The sequence below is a fragment of the Carcharodon carcharias genome, chromosome 30, assembly GCF_017639515.1.
Source record: "Carcharodon carcharias isolate sCarCar2 chromosome 30, sCarCar2.pri, whole genome shotgun sequence".
Classification (NCBI taxonomy): Eukaryota; Metazoa; Chordata; class Chondrichthyes; order Lamniformes; family Lamnidae; genus Carcharodon; species Carcharodon carcharias.
Genome location: NC_054496.1, coordinates 10,454,031 through 10,476,588, shown reverse-complemented (window position 1 = coordinate 10,476,588; position 22,558 = coordinate 10,454,031). Strand labels below are relative to the sequence as shown.

The following is a 22,558-nucleotide window of genomic DNA, read 5'->3' as shown; positions in this document are numbered from 1 at the left end:
CAACTTGGCAGAAAACTATCTATGTGCCTTGCTTCTATTTATCTAAGTGCTATTTTTATCTGGGCTTTTTACTCTGGGGCAAGACTGAACCTTTGAGTTTGGTGACAGCAGCCCTTTGATGAAGAGACCTCACACCTGCTATGAACGAATGTGTGTCTTTACCTGTTCGCTGCTGGGATAATAAACATGAGAGCCAGAGTTTGCACAGTGAATCCAATCACTGTCCTCCTGTATCCTGGTTATGTTTTACATGTTCCCAGGTGACCTTGCCTTGCGTAGAGCAATAAACATCAGTGAGAGGGAGAGCCAGGCCCTAATCCAGGTAATATTGAACATGAACTGGTCAATACCCAGTGCTGGGTACAACTGGTATAATTACAGTACATGCACTTAGCAACCCCAAAAATGTCAGAGCATTAAACTAACGCATGAAACTCTTTCCATTATTGGTGATTGCTCAAAGGAGACTCTGCCTTCTCCCTTTACAGCTTTGGTGTGACTGCAACTGCTGCCCTTTGTGCGACATGGCCCAGGATAGAATTCCAAACCCCTGTCGCTCAGAGTAAACCAAATTCAAAGCTGTACTCCTCCGGGCTAGATTAGACGATCAGCCCTTCTGTGCATCCTTCTGATTTGAATGGGATCACTTGACTCCGCCGGGAAACCTATTGAGCTCCAAGTGTTTTGGATGACTGGTCAAAGGGCAATGGCAGTGTTATTATTCTCCCGTTGTTGTTTCCCGTTCTTTTTTCTAGGGGCATGTTGGTTTGATCGGCTTGATTGGACCTCCTGGCGAAATTGGCGAGAAGGGAGATCGAGGTCTTCCGGGAATCCAAGGAACACAGGGTCCCAAGGGGGATATTGTGAGTCACAGGGGTTGATTCTGACCTAATGTGTGTTTGGCAGCAAAACCTCGCTTAGATTGTGGGGTTTGGGAAGCCAGTGATGTTCACAGTCTGTGGTATCTTGCCTCTGGAGAGGTTAACTGTAAACGAAGCATTAATCAGATGTCACTCTGATTGAGGTATTTAGGTCACATTTGGATACCAGTTTTCCTCGCCTCATTTTTGGGGCCTTTTTTTCCCCTTTATTCTTTCGTGGGATATGGGTGTCACTGGCAAGGCCAGCATTTGTTGCCCATCCCTAATTGCCCCTTCAGTGGCTTGCCAAGCCATTTTGGAGAGCAGTTAAGAGTCAACCACATGGCTGTGGGTCTGGAGTCACATGTAGGCCGGACCTGGTAAGGGTGACAGATTTCCTTTCCTATGTGGCCACTATTACTGAGACTAGCTTTGGATTCCAGTTTTATTAATTGGCTTTAAATTCCACCAGCTGCTGTGGTGGGATTTGAACTGATATTCCCAGAGTTTGGGCCTCTGGATTACTAGTCCAGTGACATTACCACTATGCTACCATCTCCCCGCCCCTGGCATGTGTTATATGCTTAGGGAGAAAGCTCTGGGGTCTCTAAGGATGTTGTCACAACATGTTCCATTCACACAGAGCATCCACTACGCAGCTCAAGAGAATGAGGGAGCTGAGCAGTTCCAACTCTTCCACAAGTAATATGATGTACAATAGCTTTCCAAAATGTCTACCTGTTTCACCGTCAGCTCTCAATTTATCCATGCTGTCCTACACCATTCCCGCGGATACTAGTATTTCAGCGTGAGATATGATTCAGAACTTAACGACCTTTTACTTTCTTCCCATTTTAGGGTGTTCCGGGTTTGGGTGGTCCCTTAGGCCCGCCTGGATCTCCTGGTTTACCAGTAAGTAGATAGTCTTTTCTTCCTTACAGTGGAGATGACTCCAATTCAGTTTTTTGGACTTTCTGTTGCATAATTTGCTGGCTTCCTACATTCCCGTTGGAATTCGGGTCAGAAACAAAGGACCAAGCAGCTGTCTCGATGGTGCCTGCAACTCTGCACAGACTGCTCTAGAATCTGGAAGTTCCTGATTAATTGTTGACTAAAATCTGTCATGTTTCCTTCCCCCCCACCCTGCCTCTTTCTTTTTGTTTTAGGGTCAACAGGGTCCGAAAGGTTCCAAGGGTTCTGACGTAAGTAGCTTCAATGATTGCACAACTTCATCCCTCGTGAAGACTAATTAAACAAAGTCATTCATGGTCCTTGAACTGAATATCGTGTGTGGTCTCTCTCTTGCAGGGACCAATTGGCTTCAAAGGCGATGAGGGGCCTCCTGGTCCTCCAGGTCCACCTGTAAGCTTTCATTCTTTGTTTTTTCATTTCCTGTTGATGGGGGAGGGGTGGGAAGTCACTGGGCTTTCTCCGGGTTCGAGTGTATGAAACTTCGCTCACCACTCAAACTGCTCACTCGTGGCCAGTTAGACCTTTATGGTTGGAATACTGGGTACTTTTGTCCAGTTGGATGTGAGGAGATACTGGAGCCATTTACTTTTCGTTAATCGTTGAAGAATTTCTTTGTCACTTAATGAAGGGTCAAAATGATTCTCACTACTATTTGGAAGAGGAGGTCTTGTGGCAGGGAGGGTAGTGTCCCAGCCTCTGACCAGAAACTCTGGGTTCAAGTCCCACCCCAGGAAGGTGTGTTCATAATGTGGCCAAACAGGTTGATTATCAGCCTGGTAATCCTTCCAACATATGCCTATGGCCAACAGTAAGAACCAGGAGAGATTCCCAGTTAGCCATGTGATGGAAAGGATGTTGGAGCCTCAACCATCACTACTCATAGTTGCGGACTACAACATGTGTGTAAAAGTGTATGTTGCGACAGCAGCTCTGACTCCCTGAGTGAGCTGTAACGTGCTGCTGCTATTGGGAAATGTATCTTCAATGATCTCTTCCTGTTGTTTATTGTCTCATAACGTTATCTTTTCCGAGGGTTAACATACACTATCTGCAATTCTGTACCCGAGTGTCCAGCTAGCTAACCTACTGCCAGGCTTGTTTGAATTCTGGGAAAGTTTCGGGCCGATGACATTTCATCCGAACATCATTGACCTGAAACAAAAGCAAAAACAGCTGGAAAAACTCAGCAGGTCTGACGGCATCTGCGGAGAGGAACACAGTTAACGTTTCGAGTCCGTATGACTCTTCAACAGAACCAAAGAAATGTAGAGATGTGGTGAAATATAAGCTGGTTTGAGGGGGTGGGGGGTGTGGGGGGGCAGGCAGAGCTGGATAGGGGCCCAGTGATAGGTGGAGGCAAGACTTGAACTGTTAACTCCTGTTTCTCTCTCTGCAGATGCTGCCTGACTGCAGCCATTTTCTGATTTTCTTTCAGACCCTCCCCACCCCCAATGGTGTTTTGATTTCGTTTTCCTGTTTTCAAACTGTGATGTTAACCGTGTTCCGTTGTGAATCCGGTCACAGTTTTTTTTTCCCTTCATCGGTGTGGAGGCTCTTGGCCGCTTTCTCGGAACCTGTTCCTGGAGCTTCCCCTAGCTTTACTGTGGGTTATTTCTGGGGCCTGAGACGGTGGGGGGTGGGGGGTAAACGATCCATGTGGTCACTCAATGAAATGGGTTTGGCCTGTTCTGTTTGTCCATACACCAACCTGATACAAATGAGCTCCTAGAATCAAAAAAATGGATAGAGCACAGAAGGAGTCCATTCAGCCCATCTGAGCTGGCCTCTGCAAAAGCAACGTACCTCGTCCCAATCCCCCATCTTCTCCCCATAGCCCTGAACATTCTCCCTGTTCAGATAACATCCAATTCTCTCTTGAATGCCTCAACTGAACCTGCTCCATGAAAGCATTTTTTTTTCTCTCATGTTGCCTGTGGTTAACGAAATAAATTAGGGAAAGCATCAAACTTAAGGAAAAAGCATGGAACTGCACAAAGATGAGTGGCAGGACAGATCATTGGTCAGAATCTAAAAAATAGCAGAGAATGACTAAAAGGTTAATGAGGAGAAAGAAATTAGAGTATGAGAGGAAGCTAGCTAGAAATATGAAAACGGTTAGCAAGAGTTTCTACAGATATTTAAAAATGAAAAAAGTAAAGTGAGTGTTGGTTCTCTAGAGAGTGAGAATGGGGAGTTAATAGTAGATAATAAGGAAATGGTGGACGAAATGAACAAGTATTTTGCTTCTGTCTTCACTATAGAGGATACAAAAAGCATTCCGGTAATGTCTGTAAATCCGGAGGAGGGAGGGAGAGAGAGACTTGTTGAAATTACAATCACTAGGGAAATGGTACTGAGAAAATTGATGGAGCTGCAGGCTGACAAGTCTCTGGGTCCCGATGGACTTCATCCTAGGGCCTTAAAAAAGTTGGCTAATGAGGTAGTAGATGCATTGGTGTTAATTTTCCAAAGCTCCCTAGATTGTGGAAATATTTCATTAGGCTAGAAAGTAGCAAATATAACCCTTCTATTCAAGAGGGGAGGGAGGCAGAAAACAGGAAACTATAGGTTGGTTAGCTTCATGTCTGTCGTGGGGGAGGTGTTAGAGTCGATCATTAAAGAGGTTATAGTTGGGGACTTAGAAAAACACAAGGTAATCAGGAAGAGTCAGCATGGTTTTGTGAAAGGGAAATCGTGTTTAACCAATTTTATTGGACTTCTTTGAAGGAGCAACATGTGCGGTGGATAAAGGGGAGCCAGTAGATGTGCTGTACTTGGATTTCCAGATGCAATTGATAAGGTGCCACATCAAAGGTTATTTCAGAAAATAAAAGTTCATGGTGTAGGGGGTAACATATTAGCCTGGATAGAAGATTGGCTGGCTGGCAGAAAGCAGAGAGTAGGCATAAATGGATTGTTTTTGGATTAGCAGGATGTGATTAGTGGTGGTGTCCCGCAGGGGTCTGTGCTGGGGCCTCAAACTTTCGCAATTTCCATCAGTGACTTAGATAAGGGGAGCTCTGGAATCCGCATTCTAGGAAGGATGTGATTGCACTAGAGGGAGTGCAGAGGAGATTTACCAGGATGTTGCCTGGGCCAGAGAGTTTAAGTTATGAGGAGAGATTGGATAGACTGGATTTTTTTCCTTGGAGCAGAGGAGATTGAGGGGGGACATGGTTGAGATGTATAAAATTATGAGGGGCATAGATAGGGGCATAGGAAGGAGTTCTTCCCCTTAGTGGAAGGATCAATAACCAGGGGGCATAGATTTAAGGTGAGGGGCAGGAGGTTTAGAGGGGGTGGGAGGAAGAATTTTTTTACCCAGAGGGTGGTGGGAATCTGGAACTCACTGCCTGAAAGAGTGGTAGAGACAGAAACCCTCATAACATTTAAGAAGTATTTGGATGTGCACTTGCGATGCCAGGGCATACAAGGCTATGGGCCCAGTGCTGGAAAATGGGATTGGAATAGTTAGGTACTTGTTTGACTGGCACAGACTCGATGGGCTGAAGGGCCTTTTTCTGTGCTGTAGATCTCTATAACTCTGTGAGCAAAGGCATGGTAGCTAAATTTTCAGATAGGTAGGAAAGAATGTCATGAAGAGGACATATGGAATTTGCAGACAGATTTAGATAGGTTGAGTGAGTGGGCTAAAATCTAGCAGGTGGAGTATGATGTGGGAATATGTGAAGTTGTTCACTTTGGCAGGAAGAACAAAAAAGCAGCATATTACTTAAACAGGGAACGACTGGAGAATTCCAAGGTGCAGAGGGATCTAGGTGTACTAGTACATGAGTTACAAAAAAGTTAGTATGCAGGTACAGTAAGTAATTAGTAAGGCTAATGGAATGCTAACCTTCATTACGAGAGGGATTGAACATAAAAGTAAGGATGTTATGCTTCAGTTAAAAAGGGCATTGGTGATACTGCATCTCGAATGCTGTATGCAGTTTTGGTCTCCTTATTTAAGGAAGAATGTAAATGTGTTGGAGGCGGTTCAGAGGAGGTTTACCAGATTGATGCTTGGAATGAGTGGGTTGTTTTATGAGGAAAGGTTGGACAGACTGGGTTTGTTTCCACTGGAGTTTAGAAGAGTGAGGGGTGACTTGATTGACGTATATAAGATCCTGAACGGCCTTGACAAGGTGGACATGGAAAGGATGTTTCCTCTTGTGGGTGAGTCCAGAACTAAGGGTCACTGATTTAAAATTAGGCTCACCCTTTTAGGACAGAGATGAGGAGAATTTTTTTCTCTCCGAGGGTTGTGCGACTTTGGAATTCTCTGCCTCAGAAGGTGGTGGAGACGGGGTCACCGAATATTTTTAAGGCGGAGGTAGATAGATTCTTGTTAGGCAAGGGAATCAAAGGTTATCGGGGTAGATAGGAATGTGGGAATTGAAACACAAACAGATCAGCCATGATCTTATTGAATGGTGGAGCAGGCTCGAGGGGCTGAATAGCCTACTTCTACTCCAATTTTGTATGTCCACATGTTCGTGGCTCGTTGCCAATTACCTTCTAACAGTGTCTTCTGGTTCTCGACACTTCCGCCAAGGCCAACAGTCCACTCCGTCCAGACCCCTTCCGATTTTGATCACCTCTCTCAAACCCCTTCTAGTCCCCAAGGAGAACAGACCTGGCTTCTCCAATCTATCAACGTACCTGAAGTCCCGAATCCCTGGAATCATTCTCGTGAATCATTTCAGCATCCCCTCCAATGCCTCCACACCCTTCCTAAAGCACAGTGTCCAGAACTGGATACAATAGTTCAGCTGAGGCCGAACCAGTGTTTTAGACAGGTTCATCGTAACTTCCTTGCTTTTGTACCCTCTGTCCCTATTAATAAAGCCGAGGGTATGGTATATGCTTCCTTAACTGCTTTATCAGTCCTGCCACCCTTCATTATTTGCGCATCCAGGTCCTTCTGCTCCTGCACCCCTGTTAGAATTATATCCTTTATTTTATATTGCCTCTCCTCATCTTCCTAACAAATGTCCGACTTCACACGTCTCTGCGTTGAATTTCACCTGTCACGTGTCCCTGTCCTGACCAGGGCCCACCAGTTGAGGTTATACAGCCACTACCAATGTACAGGATGAAGACGAGGAGGTACGCTGAGGCTGAACAGTCCGACGATGCCGGCGGGAATCCCTTTGACTACGCTGAAGGAATGGAGGAGATCTTCGGGGCCCTGACTTCACTGAAAGATGAGGTGGAGCAGATGAGACGTCCAGTGGGGACACAGGACAACCCGGGGCGTACCTGCAAGGAACTTCAGCTCTGTCACCCACACTTCAAAGATGGTAAAGTTAGAAAACTCCTTTAGTAGCACGCTCCCTCCTGAAGCCTGCTCCGTGTATTGCATGACAACAAAGAGGGTTCCCACCAGCAAACCTGCATCCCCGATGCGTTTGCCCCCCCACCCCACCCCTCACTCCTGCTTCGTGCCTTCTCTGTTCCCTTTCCTGAAGGGGCTTGGCTGACAATGAGTTAGAGTCACGTGGACACCCGCCAGCCTCTGATATCCCACCCGACTGATCGTTCTCACTGAGCTGAGCTAAGGACGTGAGTGTTGGCAGGTCCACATGACATCAACGCAATTGACATGCAGCTAACTTGCTGCAAATCAGGCCATGCGGTGAATGAACCAACTAAATGATCAGTGAGCCTACAAACCATTCATGAATTCTTTAAAAAAAAAAAGAATGGATCCATTATTAAAGCCTCCTCAAACCACAAAAGCTTAAAACATAAAAATCTAGAATATTACAGCATGGAAGGAGACTGAGTTGAACACCCTCAGCTTCTATTCATTCTTTCCCTTTCATGGGATGTGGGTGTCGCTGGCAAGGCCAGCGATTGTCGCCCATCCCTAACTGCCTCTTGAATTGAGTGGCTTGCTGGGCCATTTCACAGTCAACTACGCTGCTGTGGCCTGGATTCATGTGTAGGCCAGACCAGCTAAGAATGGCAGATTCCCTTCCCTGAAGGACAGTAATGCACCAGATGGGTCTCTATGACAACTGGTGATAGTTTCACGGTCACCGGTACTGAGAGTAGCTTTATATTCCAGCTCTGTTAATTGAATTTAAGTTCCAACAGCCGCCTTTGGACCCATGACCCCAGAGCACTAGCCTGGACCTCTGGATCACTAGTCCAGTGACAGTGCCACGATGCCACTATCTTGCCCATTGATGTAACTTCCCTCATGCCTGGAACCATTGCTGTGATGGTAAATAGGATGTGTCTTTTTTTTCCCCATTGTACATGTTTCCAAGCTATCTGCTTGTTAGTCTGCCCGACTGACGCATTGGATGTATTGATTGAAAATGTGGAACTGCATATCCTTCCTTACTTGACCTTACAAGAAACCAGAAAAAACTGTTCACCTACCTCAAAGGATGTTGCGAGTGGGTTGCCAGGGTTACTTGGGAACACTTGTGCCTCTGGGTCAAGCAGTTGTGGGTTCAAGTCCGAGATCCGGACTTGAGTACGAGTCCGATACTTTGTGCAGCAGCGTCAGTGGCACCATCCTTTTGTTAAAATGTTTTTCTAAAGCTCTCACTTGCCAGTTTGTTTAATGGAGTTGTAATACAAGGTTGAGATCAAAGAGTCTTTTTCCTCTGCACCCTATCCTGTGAATTTATTAATCACCCCCCAGCAACCTGATAAACACATTGTAATATTTAAAAGGGAATTGGATAAATACTTGAAGGGAAACATTTGCAGGGCTGTGAGGAAAGAGCAGGGAGTGGTGGGACTAATTGGATAGCTCTTTTGAAGAGTTGGCATGGACCATGGACATACTGTGCTAAGTGCCCCCCCCCCACCTGTGCTGTATCATTCTCTCATAGTAATGCTACAGGAAGGGATTCTAGACCACCTAATGTTTTGTGCTGTCGTAACTCTTGTGCGCTGTAGTTACAGCGTTGTTGTTAATCCTTGCACCTCTCAAAGGGTATCCCTTCACAGCTCGAACCCCAAGTTAACAGCGGAATGAAGTGTAACATGTTCCCAGTCCTACCTAGACTATTCTAACTGGACACTGAGAATCAGGAGCCTTTACAATGTAGCCATACACCAGCTACAAAGGCTCATCTTTAGTTGGGACTCCTTGGGATGTTTCACCTTGCTGAAGGCACCATATAAATGCAAGTTGCTGTTGTTGTGGAGGGTGTAACTTTCCTTTAGCTTTTTTGCCCTTCCGGTGATCTCCCTCACAGAAGAGGAGAGTGCTTCCAGGCCTTCACATTTCATGCGTAGCTTCTCCCTGGGTTTCATGTACAGTGAGGGCGGGGCTCCCCACGTCCTCTGTGTAACTGTTGGAGACGAGTCTGCCGCCTCTTAGTGAGGTTGGTCGGAATCCATCAGCTCTGCCCACCGCTGATGATGCAGGTAGGTCAAGGAGCTGGCCTTCAGCAGTGGACCTGGACATTCAGGTATGTCTGGGACCTCGCTGGGGCAAGACTGACGGGCCCTGGCAAGGGTCTGGGGGGCACGTTGGATGGGGCGGGGGGGGATGGTGGATATGGGGAGAGGCATCTGATTAGCAGTGGGACCCCGGCAAGAGGCACCCCCACTTTACCTGGCCAGCAGCCCACGGGTTTAGAAGTTCCAGGCTGCCCGTTTAGCGCCAGCCTCTCCCGCTGCCCATTAAATCAGAGCGGCAGCAGGATGAGGTCCTTAATTGGGCGTTAACTGCCCACTTAAAGGCTTCAGTTGAGCCATGGGCATGCGGCTCACTCAACACCTCTCCCCGCTGGTCATGAAAACAAGGTGCAGGGGTGGGTGGGCTGGCAGCGGACATGGCACCAATGACGCGGCGCCCCAGTTTACTGATCCACCCACCTGCTTTCTCGCCAGTGGGTGACCCATAAAATGCAGCCCACGGTGTAGAATTCACACATCCCCTCCGAGCTGCAGTACATCCTGTAGGCCCCTCTATGGGGAAGGTCAGATGGAGCAATCAAAAGATAAAGAAAAGAATTTGAAAGGACAGAACTCATGATTTGAAATCACAAAGAAGGCTGATTTATCTGCCCCTTCTCGAGGGCAATTAGGAATGGGCAATAAATGCTGGCCACAAATTAATTTTTTAAAATGTAGTAGCCGTGGTCCTGGACTTATTGATAAGGCTGGAAGCGACACTGTTAACAAACTCTATCTTTTATTCAGTGTTACGCTATTTATAAGGTGGGCTCTACACGATGCTCTACTTAGAACTGTCTCTCTCCATGCTCTGATATCATGTGATCTTACATCACTGATGCTGCCCTATGAGGAAAGATTGAATAGACTGGGTCTTTATTCTTTGGTGTTTAGAAGAATGAACACACACAGGGCTCGACAGGGTAGGTTCAGGAAGGATGTTTGCCCTGGGTTGGGAGGGATGTCTAGAACCAGGGACACAGTCTCAGAGTAAGGGATAGGCTGTTTAGGACTGAGATGGGGAGGAATTTCTTCACTCAGAGGGTGGTGATCTTCGGCCCCTCAATCTTGCTCCACCATTTAATAAGATCATGGCTGTGACCTGATAGTAACCTCAACTCTGCATCCTGCCTACTCCCCCAATAACCTATCACCCCCTTGCTTACCAAGAATCTATCTGCCTCTGCCTTAAAAATATTCAAAGACTTTGCTTCCACCACCTTTTCAGGAAGAGAGTTCCAAAGACTCTCCACCCTCTGAGTGAAAAAATTTCACCTCATCTCTGTTTTAACCATTTATTTTTAAACAGTGACCCCCTAGTTCTAGATTCTCCCACAAGAAGAAACATCTTCCCCACATCCACCCTGTCAAGACCCCTCAGGATCTTATATGTTTCAATCAAGGCGCCTCTTACTCTTCTAAACTCCAGCGGATACAAGTCTATCTGTCCAACCTTTCCTCATAAGACAACCCATCCATTCCAGGCATTAGTCTGGTAAACCTTCTCTGAACTCCAATGCATTTACATCCTTCCTTAAATAAGGTGACCAATACTGTACATAGTACTCCAGATGTGGTCTCACCAATGTCCTGTACACAACTAAAGTACAACCTCCCTATTTTTGTATTCACTTCCCCTCACAATAAATTATAACATTCTATTAGCTTTCCTAATTACGTGGGATCATAGAAAAGAATAATACTGCACAAAGGAGAGCAGTTGGGCCCTGTGCTGGTTCTTGGAAAGAGCTATTCAATTCATCCCTCTCCTTTGTTCTTTTTTTAAAATTAATTTTTCATGGGGTGTGAGTGACACTGGCAAAACCAGCCTTTATTGCCCACCCCTAATTTTGAGTATTGGTGAGCTGCCTTCTTGAATTGCACTATTTAGTATGGCTACACCCACTGTGTTGTTAGGAACGTTTTTGACTCAGCAACAGTGAAGGAATAGCAGTAAAGTTTCTAGTCAGAGTGGTGTGTGGCTTGGAGGAGACTTTCAAGTTGTGGTGCTCCCATGCATCTGCTGCACTTGTTCTTCTAGGTAGTAGAGGTCATAGGTTTGGAAGGTGCTGTTGAAGGAGTCTTGGTGAGTTGCTGCAATGTATCCAGTAGTTGGTACACACTGCTGCTACTGTGCGTCGGCGGTGGAGGGAGTGAATGTTTGTGGATGTGGTGCCAATCAAGCGGGGCTGCTTTGTCCTGGATGGTGTCGAGCTTCTTGAGTGTTGTTGGAGCTGCCCTCATTCAGACAAGTGGAGAATATTCCATCATACTCCTGACTTGTGCCTTGTAGATGGTGGACAGGCTTTGGGGAGTAAGGAGGTAAGTTACTCTCCACAGGATTCCAAGCCTCTGTCCTGCTCTTGTAGCCACAATATTTATGTGGCCAGTCCAGTTCAGTTTCTGCTCAATGGTAACCCCCAAGATGTTGATAGTGGGGGATTCAGTGATGGTAATGCCATTGAATGTCATGGGGGGATGATTAGTTTCTCTCTTGTTGGAGATGGTCATTGCCTGACACTTGTGTGGCGCAAATATTACTTGCTGCTTATCAGCCCAAGCTTGAACCTTGTCCAGGTCTTGCTTCACATGAGCACGGACTGCTTCAGTATCTGAGGAGTTACAAATGACACTAAGCACTGTCATAAGCCAACATCTCCACTTCTGACTTTCGGTCATTGATGAAGCAGCTGAAGATGGTTGGGCCGAGGACACTACCCTGAGGAACTCCTGCAGTGACATCCTGGGACTGAGATGACTGACCTCCAACAACCACAACCATCTTCCTTTGTGCTCGGTATGACTCCAACCAGTGGAGACTTTCCCCTCCATTTCCCATTGACTCCAGTTTTGCTGGGGCTCCTTGATGCCACACTCGGTCAAATGCTGCTTTGATGTCAAGGGCAGTCACTCTCACCTCACCTCGAGTTCAGCTGTCTTGCTCATGTTTGGACCAAGGCTGTAATGAGGTCAGGAGCTGAGTGGCCCTAGCAGAACCGAAGCTGAGCCTTGGTGAGCAGGTGAGTAAGTGCTGCTTGTTAATGCTATCGACAACACCTTTCAACAAATTGCTGACGATCGAGAGTAGGCTGATGGGATGGTAACTGGCTGGGTTGGATATGCCTTGCTTTTTGTGGACAGGATATACCTGGGCAATTTTCTACATTATCATAAAAGCAAACAGTGCTGGAAAAACTCAGCACCTGTGGAGAGAAAAATGGAGTCCAGTGTGACTTCTTCAGAACACTTTCCACGTAGCTGGGTAGATGGAGTGTTGTAGCTGTACTGGAACAGCTTGGCTAGGGGTTTGTCCTGGAGCATAGACCTTTCCCCACAGCTTTGCAAATGTTTCCCCTTCGAGTATATATCTTATTCCCTTTTGAATCTTACTCTTAAATCTGCTTTTGTTGCCTTTTTCAGGCAGCGCCTGATTGGAACAACATAATTGCTGTGTTTTTAAAAAAATTAAAAGTTCTCCTCACCTTCACCCCCTGGTTTTTTTGCCAATCTTCTTCCTTCTATGTCCTCTCTTCACTGTCCCTCCAGCCAGAGGAGGAACTTACTCTATCAGAACCCCTTGTAATTTTGAACATCTCAGTTTAAAATCCCTTCACATTTGATGCTCTAAGGAGAACAATCTCAGCTTCTCCAATCTCTCCACATTAACTGAAGTCTCTCATCCCTGGTACTGTTCCAGTAAATCTCCTCTCCTTGACATCCTTCCTAAAGTGCGGTGCCCAGAACTGGATGCAACACTCTGGTTGGCGATTTATAAAGATTTACAGTAACATCCTTGGTTTTTGTGCGCTTGCTTTTTATTTATAAAGCTAAGGAGCCCGCGTGTTTGGTTTTTTTTTAAAATAAGTTTTCTCAATTTGTCTGATCCCCAAGATTTGCGTACGTGACCCCTCGGAGGTCTCTGCTCCTGCATGCCATTTAAAAATGTGCCATTTGTTCTATTTACCATTATGCAGCGGAGGTATTAAAAGAAGCCCATTGTTCTCCCCAGGTAATTATTGGATCGACCCCAATCAAGGTTGTGCCAAGGATTCTTTCAAGGTTTTCTGTAACTTCACTGCTGGCGGAGAAACCTGTATCTTCCCTGACAAGAAAACTGAAGGAGTAAGTTAGCAAGGGCATTACATGGTACAGCAATATCAGAATGGATCTTTTAATGGAGCACTGCGCACAATTTAATATGAGCTGCAGTGTTTGCAGGCTCTCATTATTCGCTCACTCGGCTAGCTAATGCGAGTCAGCCCTCTCCTTTCCCTCCTCCCTCATAGTGTTTGCAACTACTGTTCAGTTGGCCCTCTTAAAATTGACAGCACAGAAACAGGCCCAATTGGTCTCTTATCAGTGTTTATGCTGCACAAGAGCCTCTTCTCACCCATTCACCTCACCCTAACAACATATCCCTTTATTCCTCCCTCCCTCATGTGTTTATCCAAGCGACCCCTTCAACATATCTATGCTGTTCACATCACAAGCGGTAGCAGGTTCCACCTTCTCACCGCTCTCTGGGTAAGCTTCCCTTGCATTTCCCCATGGGATTTATTGGCAGCTTTATTCCTGACCCTGAGTTTTGTTTCTCCTAGAGTGGATTCATTCCCTATACCCTATTAAAATCCCCTTCATAACTTTAAAGACAACCATCAGCTTCAGTCAAGTGCACTTTTCCACGAATACAATGGGGACACCTCACATGGAAACTGAATGGGTTCCCACAATAGGAGTAGGAGTAGGAGTGTCCCTGAGGATTTGCATTAGGGTACAGAATACAGGAAGCAGGGGGTAGGGTCTTCCTCCGCCTCGCCACCCCCATCCCTGCCCTCGGAGTGCTCGAGTGCCAGCTTCGAGCAGCAAACGTTCCAATGTGAAACGAAAGCAGAAAACGCTGGGAAAAAGCTCGGCAGGTCTGTCAGCATCTGTGCGGAGAGAGAGAGAAACAGAGTCAACGTTTCGAGTCCGTGTGACCCTTCTTCAGAGCTCGGCACGGACTCGAGACGTTAACTCTGTTTCTGTCTCTCCACACACGCTGCCAGGGCCCGCTGAGTACTTCCAGCATTTTCCGTCTTGATTTCAGATTTCCAGCATCCGCAGTATTTTGCTTTTAACCGAAAGCCCCAAAGTGTCCCTTTCTCAAGCACCTTCTGTTCCCTCCTGTCAACTTTAGCGGCGTCAACGTAAATGGGCAGAATCTCACCCTTGTCGGGCAGGCTTGGCGAGCACGTGGGTGGGGGTGGTGGGGGTGGGGGGGCGGGGTGGTGGTGGTTGTTGGGGGGAGGAGGGTGAGCCCACGCTTCATAATTTCCCGGAGGCACAGAGCTGCCTCAGGGAGATGAAGCATTTCGAAACAGTACATAAAGAAAGAAAGAGCGTAACAAAACGTGACTCTGTCACATGAGCAGGAACATGTTCATTCATTTAAATTCAAAAAAAATGTTTATTTGCTTCAGGAAACCTCATTCCCACCCCACCCCCGACTCCTCCCTGTTGGACGAGGTTTCCTAAGAAAAGCGCAAAGGCATCTTGGCCTTTTCACCCACCCGTCCACCCACCATCAAGTTGGATGGGCAGCGAAAAAAATTCTACTCAATTGGACCCTCCAATGGCCTCGACCGGCCTTTTAATTGTCGGCGGATGCGCAGCCAACTCCGGCGCGCTCCCACCAGACGAAATATCGCGGGACTGCGCATTGACATCGGGACGCTCGGCCCACGTCAACGCGCCCCAGTTTCCCCTCGAGTGGGCTGGGCACCGCGCCCGCCTGCCCAGCTTAAAATTCTGCCCAGCGTTGTTTGTGTGTCTGTGTCTGTGTTTGTGTGTGTGTGTGTGTGTGTGTGTGGCTGTGTCTGTGTGTGTGTGTGTGTGGCTGTGTCTGTGTGTGTGTGTGTGTGTGTGGCTGTGTCTGTGTGTGTGTGTGGCTGTGTCTGTGTGTGTGTGTGTGTGTGTGGCTGTGTCTGTGTGTGTGTGTGTGGCTGTGTCTGTGTGTGTGTGTGTGTGGCTGTGTCTGTGTCTGTGTGTGTGTGTGTGGCTGTGTCTGTGTGTGTGTGTGTGTGTGTGTCTGTGTCTGTGTGTGTGTGTGTGGCTGTGTCTGTGTCTGTGTGTGTGTGTGTGTGGCTGTGTGTGTGTGTGTGTGTGTGTGGCTGTGTCTGTGTCTGTGTGTGTGTGTGTGTGGCTGTGTCTGTGTGTGTGTGTGTGGCTGTGTCTGTGTGTGTGTGTGTGGCTGTGTCTGTGTGTGTGTGTGTGTGTGTGGCTGAGTCTGTGTGTGTGTGTGTGTGGCTGTGGCTGTGTCTGTGTGTGTGTGTGTGGCTGTGTCTGTGTCTGTGTGTGTTTGTGTGTGTGTGGCTGTGTCTGTGTGTGTGTCTGTGTGTGTGTGTGGCTGTGTCTGTGTGTGTGTGTGTGTGTGTGTGGCTGTGTCTGTGTGTGTGTCTGTGTGTGTGTGTGTCTGTGTGTGTGTGTGTCTGTGTCTGTGTGTGTGTGTCTGTCTGTGTCTGTGTGTGTGTCTGTGTGTGTGTGTGTGTGTCTGTGTGTGTCTGTGTCTGTGTGTGTGTGTGTGTGTGTGTGTGTGTGTCTGTGTGTGTGCGTTTCTTTTTAATGTAATTTGTTCCTGAGTTGGGGTCCGTGATAGCAAAGAGCGGTGGTTATTGTCTGTGCGCGTCCCTCAGTGATACATCCTGTAAGTCTGGGCTGTGGCTGGTGTGATGCTGTTTGGATATAACGCTGTGTCTGAGGGCTGGTATCATGACCCTACTTTCTTACTTTTGCAGGTTAAAGTTTCTTCCTGGCAAAGGGACAAACCTGGAACCTGGTACAGCAAATTCAAACGAGGCAAGCAGGTACGATGTCCCGGACAAAACCGGCACCTGGAATTAAAAATATATCATGCACGCTGAAGGAACAGGGGATTAAAGAATTCGAGTACAAACTGGTTTTTATTCACAAACAGTGTCACGGAAAGATCAGATTGATATGTGTTGCTGCGTGCAGTGCTCTTGCCACTATGCCCACAACATAGTGTGTCAACGGTTGTGGGTTGAAAAGCCAGAAGGTTGTGGGTTCAAGTCCCACACCAGCGACTTGAGCACAAAAATCTCGGCTGACCCTCTCAGTGCCGCGCTGAGGGAGTGCCGCACTGTCTTTCGGATCAGATGCGAAAACGGAACCCCAGCCTGCCCCCTCAGGTGGACAGGAGGGATTCGGTGGCACTCTTCAAAGAAGATCAGGGAAATATTTATCCCTCAGCCAACGGAGGATCGGTTATTATCAGGCTCGTTGGAGCTTGCTTTGCGCAATTTGGCTGCCTTGTTACAATAACCACAAAGGTACTTCATTGGCTGCAAAGAACTTTAGCACGTGTGGCCATACAATATGTAAACACAAACTCAATCAGTTTTTCTTTCTGATATTTGCGCCTGGCTAGTTCATTTGCACCGATGCTGGTTTCAGGGACCACACCAGCACATGAACCATTACCTTTCATGAAATGCTCAGTAATCTCTGGCTCTGTTGAATCCCCAGCCCTTCAGCTTCACTCCAGACCAATGATTTGCCTAGCTCGTTTTTGTGAAAGCTTAAGCAGCTTGGACTCGTTTGAGAAATAATGGAGTTTGTATCAGTTGGGATTCTTCTCAGGATTGTGACAAAGGATGCGGACAAATCTGGAAATGGCCTGGTTGCTCCAATGACGATTCCCCTCCCCGCTCATACCTTCTTGCCAAGGCCACTATACAGGAGACGGCAATAGGTCAAATGAATCGGTGACAGAGAAGCCTCCCTGTAGAAGCAGAGGCTGTTGTAACGACCTCCTGATAGAGCCCTATAAGCTTAGGAAAGACTTTGATAGGGCAGACCTAGAGACGACCCTCCCATTGGTGGAGGGATGAGCCCAAAGCCAAAATATAAGACCGTCACTAATAAGTCCAATTGGGAATACAGGAGGAACTTATTTACCCAGAGAGTGGTGAGAATGTGGAACTCGCTACCGCACAGAATGGTTGAGGTGGATAACGTAGACAGGTTTAAGGAAAGGCTAGGTAAGCACATGAGAGAGAAAGGAATAGAAGGAATGCTGGTGGAGTGAGATGAGAAGGAGTGGGAGGAGGCTTATGTGGATGGGCCAAATAGCCTGTTTCTTTGCTGTACATTCGGTGTCGTTCTAAGGAATTCCTGTTCCTCGAAGCCAGGGCCCAGCCTTTACCAGCTGAAGATCTCCGTGTTGGACAAGTACCTCCATTGCTCTGATGCCATCTTCGGGGTGCGTCTGTCCCTTTAAGAGGTCCCTATCGTCATTGGGATTTTCTGCCCCCTCCCTGCCGGACTCTCGTTTGAGAGTGAGAAAGGTACCAGGCATCCCCGGGACATTGCAACCCGCTTAGGGGTTGGGATGGGTTTGGAGAAGAATCGAGGCCACTACCCTTCAGAACCATGTATAATTTAGTGAGTTGTATGATTAGCTGCTCTTCAGTTAAGAACAGTCCACAATATAGGACTAAATAGCCTTGATAAGCAACATATGGTCATTTAAGATGGATCTGTTGAAAAAGCCCATGTACCCACTGGATTTGCGCTAAGTAAAATATGGAGAATTTCTTTACTGATGACAATACACTTATACTGATCTCCAGAAGCAATCACTAATGTAACAATTCAGCTAATGACGACAAAGAACTGCATTGAATTCAAAGCACAGAAACAGGCCATTCAGCCCAACCGGTCCATGCTGGTGTTCATGCTCCAATCAAGCCTCTTCCCATCTTATTTCACCGCTCCACCCCTCACCCCCGTAAGCAAAGCCTCCCATCCCTTCCTGCCACACACACACTTATTTAGCTTTCCCCTTAGCTATGCATGGAATGATCCCATTCCAAACCTGCCCTGACCTGATGTAGGGGCACTTGTTTCGGCCATTTTGATTCCACACAACTCAGCGTTCGCTCTGGTCTTTCCCCCTCAGCTTATGTACACTGACTCCGATGGCAATCCTGTCCATGTGGTTCAGATGACCTTCCTGCGCCTTCTGAGTGCCGCAGCCCGGCAGAGATTCGTTTACAACTGTCAGCAGTCCATCGCCTGGTATGACTCTTCCACAAGAAGCTACAAGAAGGCCGTGCGCTTCTTAGGAGCCAACGATGAGGAGCTGTCGTACACCAAGACACCGTACATCAGTGCCATCTATGATGGCTGCAAAGTAAGGAGTGATTCTTTTTACTGGGGTTGCAGTGCGCATGTGTGGGGCATAAAGAGCCTCTAGTGCCCATGTTCAGCATTAAACAGCACATTGTGTCCTTGCGGCACTTCTTAACCTCTTAGGCCAGGCCTCCCAATGCAGTACTTGAGGGAGTGCTGCACTGTGATTCAGGTGAGATGTCAAACCCAGCTCGTCTATCCTCTGGGACGGTAAAAGGGTCACAAGTCACTGCGGGAGGGGAGATCCCCCCGGTGTCCTGGTTAATATTTACCCCCTCGGTTAACATCACTGAAACAGTTTACCTGGTCGTTCCCACGTTACTGTGTGTGGTATCTTGTTGCACTGCTGTGTTTCCCATGTTATAACGGTAACCGCACTTCCAAAGATTTTCCACTGGCTGTAATGTGCTTTGCCACATCCTGAGCTTGTGAAAGGTGCCACAGAAATGCAAGACCTTCATTTTCTGCTTTTCTAGTGGAACCTCATTTATTGAAGATGGGGGGAGGGGGAGGGGGGGAATTGAAATTGGTGAATGACCCAAACTGTGGCCGCGCACTCTCATGGGGGAGAATGTTCTCCCTGTCAGGTCGGGAGCAGGCGCGGAGATGATCGCTGCCCGCAATGGGCTCCTTGCTGCCATCTTACACGGGCAGACCAATTAAGGCCCGCCCAGCGTGACACGCTCCCGGTAGCGCTCAGCGCCACCTGTGCGGGCAAGGGGTGGGTGGGGGGAGGAGGGAGAGTCGGGGCCTGCGCTCTTTTACGCGTGCGCTCCGACAACCACTTCAGTCACCCTGAGGCACGAGCTTCCTCAGGGAGATTAAGTGCCGTTGCGTTGTTTAAAATAAAGAAAGTCCCCTCATGTGACAGCATCATGTTTATGAAGTGTTTAAAAAATATATTTATTAATTTAATAAACCCTTCATGAAACCTCATCCCGCCTGGGCCCTTAAGGTTGGACGGGCAGCCCTGTCTGATTGGTCAGTTGGTTTATTAATGGCCTTAACGGGGCTTTGACAGCTCGACAGTGCACACCCCGCCGAACGGAAGATCGGAATGACGCACGGTGACTTCGGGACATGGGTGTCACTTTACGCGTGGGGGTGCTGGGGCCTGCTCTTGCAGGCCGAACAGGAAGTTCTGCCCCAATGGTGCAGCAAAATGCTCGACGAGGGAATGGAGACAAAACGGGATGACAAATTGAATTGAGCTTTCTTTGGGCGATGAGGTTCATTTGTGGGAGATATGATGAGAGCGGTGCTGGTGAGCTGCACAATTCGGCAACAAGAGGTATCTTGTAAAAATTCTGGCAGGTTTTGAAGGCGATAATTGGATTATCTAATTGATAATTGGAGTTCAGGTAAAGGAGATTCCACATCAGTTTTCGAGTAATAGATATGGGGAACGTCTCGATATGAGTTCGAACAAGAGCATAACCTTTTATGTATTACTGGAGGATTTCCATTTATCAGGATTTGCCGGAGGTCAGGTGATCATGGATCCATTCCAATTTATTTACAGTCATTGGAAACAAACATAAAAGGCACCCTTTGTTCATCTCCTCCAGAGCCAAAGTGTTCTTTTTAATCAAGATGAGCCAGTGCCACATGGAGCCTAGCTAGAGAGAGCTTTAATCAACTTCACCATTTAGAGACCTGCAGCTGGATTTTTAGGCCTCTCTGAGTAGGCAGTTGAGCCATTGGGATTTTTCAGTTGGTCTCCAGATCCCCTCGGGCCATGGGGGATGGGGGTGGGGTGTGATTGCGGGGGGGACGGTACAGCTGTAGCTGTCTGGAGCTGGTCTCTCGGCAGCAGAGCAGGAGGCTTAGCCTTGCTTGCCTACGCTAGGCCACAGACTGCCCGGTGGAGGGGTTCCTCCTAACGATAGTGGCCTAGCTGCAAAGGCCGGGTTTTATTTTAAATTTGTGGAAAGGTTGGAGAGAGGGCACCTCCATTTTGGGGACCTGTGAGGACATATCCTGCTGCTGTTTTCAAGTTAAAGGACTTCCTGTTGGCTGTTCAGTTTTGAGTGCCTGCCCGTTCTCCTTAATTGGAAAGCGAGACTGCCCTCTGGCCACTAATTGACCAGTTGGAAGGAAATCACAGCGAGTGACTGTTTTCCACACAGTATGCACTTCTCACCACAACCCCCCCACCCCCCCGGCGATGTAAACCTGACAATGGGGTCCCAAAACACTCAGGAAGATCCCGCTCTTTGACTTCCCTGGAAAGTCTTCAGCCTCATGACCTCAGCACGTCAAAAACGAGGGATTATGGATTTATCACTCTTGACGATTGGACCTTTTTCGCACTCAGAGCTGAATGCTGTATAATAAGAATGAAAGATTTGTGGTACTGAAAAATATTAAAGGCAAGAGGATTAGGGACAGAGGAGAGGGAGCTATCAGGAGAAATGAAGGGATTATTCGAAACCTGAGTCAATTCAGACTTAATCGATGGGGTTAACTGGTGGTGTGAGCAGTGCTGGCTTAGTTTGGATCATTGTGGGAGTTGGTGGCTTAGTGGTAATATCACTGGAGACGTAGGCTAATGCTGTGGGGACATGTGTTCAAATCCTACCACGGCAGCTGGTGGAATTTAAAATTTAATTAATAAATCTCGATCTGAAAGCTAGACCATGCAACCATTGTTGTCATTGTTAAAAACCCATCTGGTTCACTAATGGTCTTTAGGGAAGGAAATCTGCCCTCCTTACCTGGTCTGGCCCTACATGTGACTCCAGACCCACAGCAACGTGGTTGACTCTTAAATGCCCCCTGAATAAGGGCAGTTAGGGATGGGCAACAAATCACAGAATCACACGGTGCAGAAGAGGCCTTTCGGCCCATCCAGTCTGCACTGACACATGAGAAAAACTGGCCTATCTAATCCCATTTACCAGCACTTGGCCCATAGCTTTGAATGTTATGACGTGCCAAGTGCTCATCCAGGTACTTTTTAAAGGATGTGATGCTGGCCTTGTCAGCGATGCCCCCATCCCATGAAAGAACAAAGGAAAATAAATTCAAGAGGAAATAGCTTGCTAATTCAGGGGATGCAGGTTTGGCTCCGAGAAAGACGATGGATAAAATTAAGTATAGGTCTAAAAAGAGATCATTTGACAGCAATGGGCAAATTAGGCCCTCCTCCCATCTCGCCCTCTCCCATGTCCAAATTTGGATTATGCAAGTCCGCACGATCCCAGCAGGAAAACGCAGTGTCTCGGTGAGAGGGAAAAGTACGTGTGAGAGTTGCTAGACCAATGGATCTTTTTTGTTTTACTTGAATTCCCTCTCATTTACTTTGCTCTCTGTTTTCACTTGCAGCTAAGGAAGGGTTCCGATAGGACAGTGCTGGAGATTGACTCGCCGCGGGTTATTGACCTGCCCATCAAAGACATAGCCGTGACTGATTTTGGTGAACACCAGCAGAAGTTTGGCTTTGAGGTTGGCCCTGTCTGTTTCAGCAGCTAAACCTCAGAAAAAACAGAACTGCTTGTCCAACTATCCTCTCTCTTTTTTTTAATGCAAAATGCACATTTTTTTTTGTATTTCATTTTGTCTCTATTAATCATGCTGCAGATGGGTTTTTTTTTTTATTGTGTGTTAATGACAATAAATAATTCCTGCCCTTGTGGGGCCAAAATCTTATGACCTTTTGAAGAGGCCAAGTCAGTGGTGGTTGTCTCTGGGTCATCCCACTTTCCACGATCGTTCCACGCGGGTGGTAGATAGCTGGAGGGTCTTCTACCAGTATCCCTTCGTTTCTGTAGAGGACCTTGTGCACCAAACCACCTCCCTTTAACAAGTGTCCTTTCTCCAGTAAGGTCCAACGTGTGACCCTGGTTCTTTAATCTCTTAACACATGGACATTTGCAAGTGAAGTGTTAAAGCCAAGAGATTATGTTGGAATTTAAAGCTCGTCCCTTGACACCAATTGGCTCTCACTGCTGCCTTGCTATTTAAACTGGGAAAACTGGTCGATTGACCCCCCCCTCCCCCCCACCACCCTCCCCAACCACTGTCAGCCACTTAGAAAAAATACCTGAAACTAACGTTTTGATCACAACAAAGTTGACTACCCCCCCTCCCCTCAACCTTTCAAG

At 47.3% G+C, this 22,558-nt stretch overlaps 1 protein-coding gene across 2 annotated transcripts in view; it reads left to right on the top strand.

The window, feature by feature from the left end:
- Positions 1-22,103, top strand: part of LOC121271150 (collagen alpha-1(XI) chain-like) — a 318,218-nt gene extending 296,115 nt beyond the window's left edge. For both annotated transcript variants that reach the window (XM_041176909.1, XM_041176910.1), the window contains 9 exons: positions 756-863; positions 1,719-1,772; positions 2,027-2,062; positions 2,169-2,222; positions 6,886-7,135; positions 13,270-13,382; positions 16,034-16,102; positions 18,220-18,453; positions 21,780-22,103. In XM_041176909.1, coding sequence (XP_041032843.1) covers positions 756-863; positions 1,719-1,772; positions 2,027-2,062; positions 2,169-2,222; positions 6,886-7,135; positions 13,270-13,382; positions 16,034-16,102; positions 18,220-18,453; positions 21,780-21,926 — 1,065 coding nt within the window. In that variant the 3' untranslated portion in view covers positions 21,927-22,103. The remainder of the gene's footprint in view (positions 1-755; positions 864-1,718; positions 1,773-2,026; positions 2,063-2,168; positions 2,223-6,885; positions 7,136-13,269; positions 13,383-16,033; positions 16,103-18,219; positions 18,454-21,779) is intronic.
- Positions 22,104-22,558: the final 455 nt, after the last annotated feature.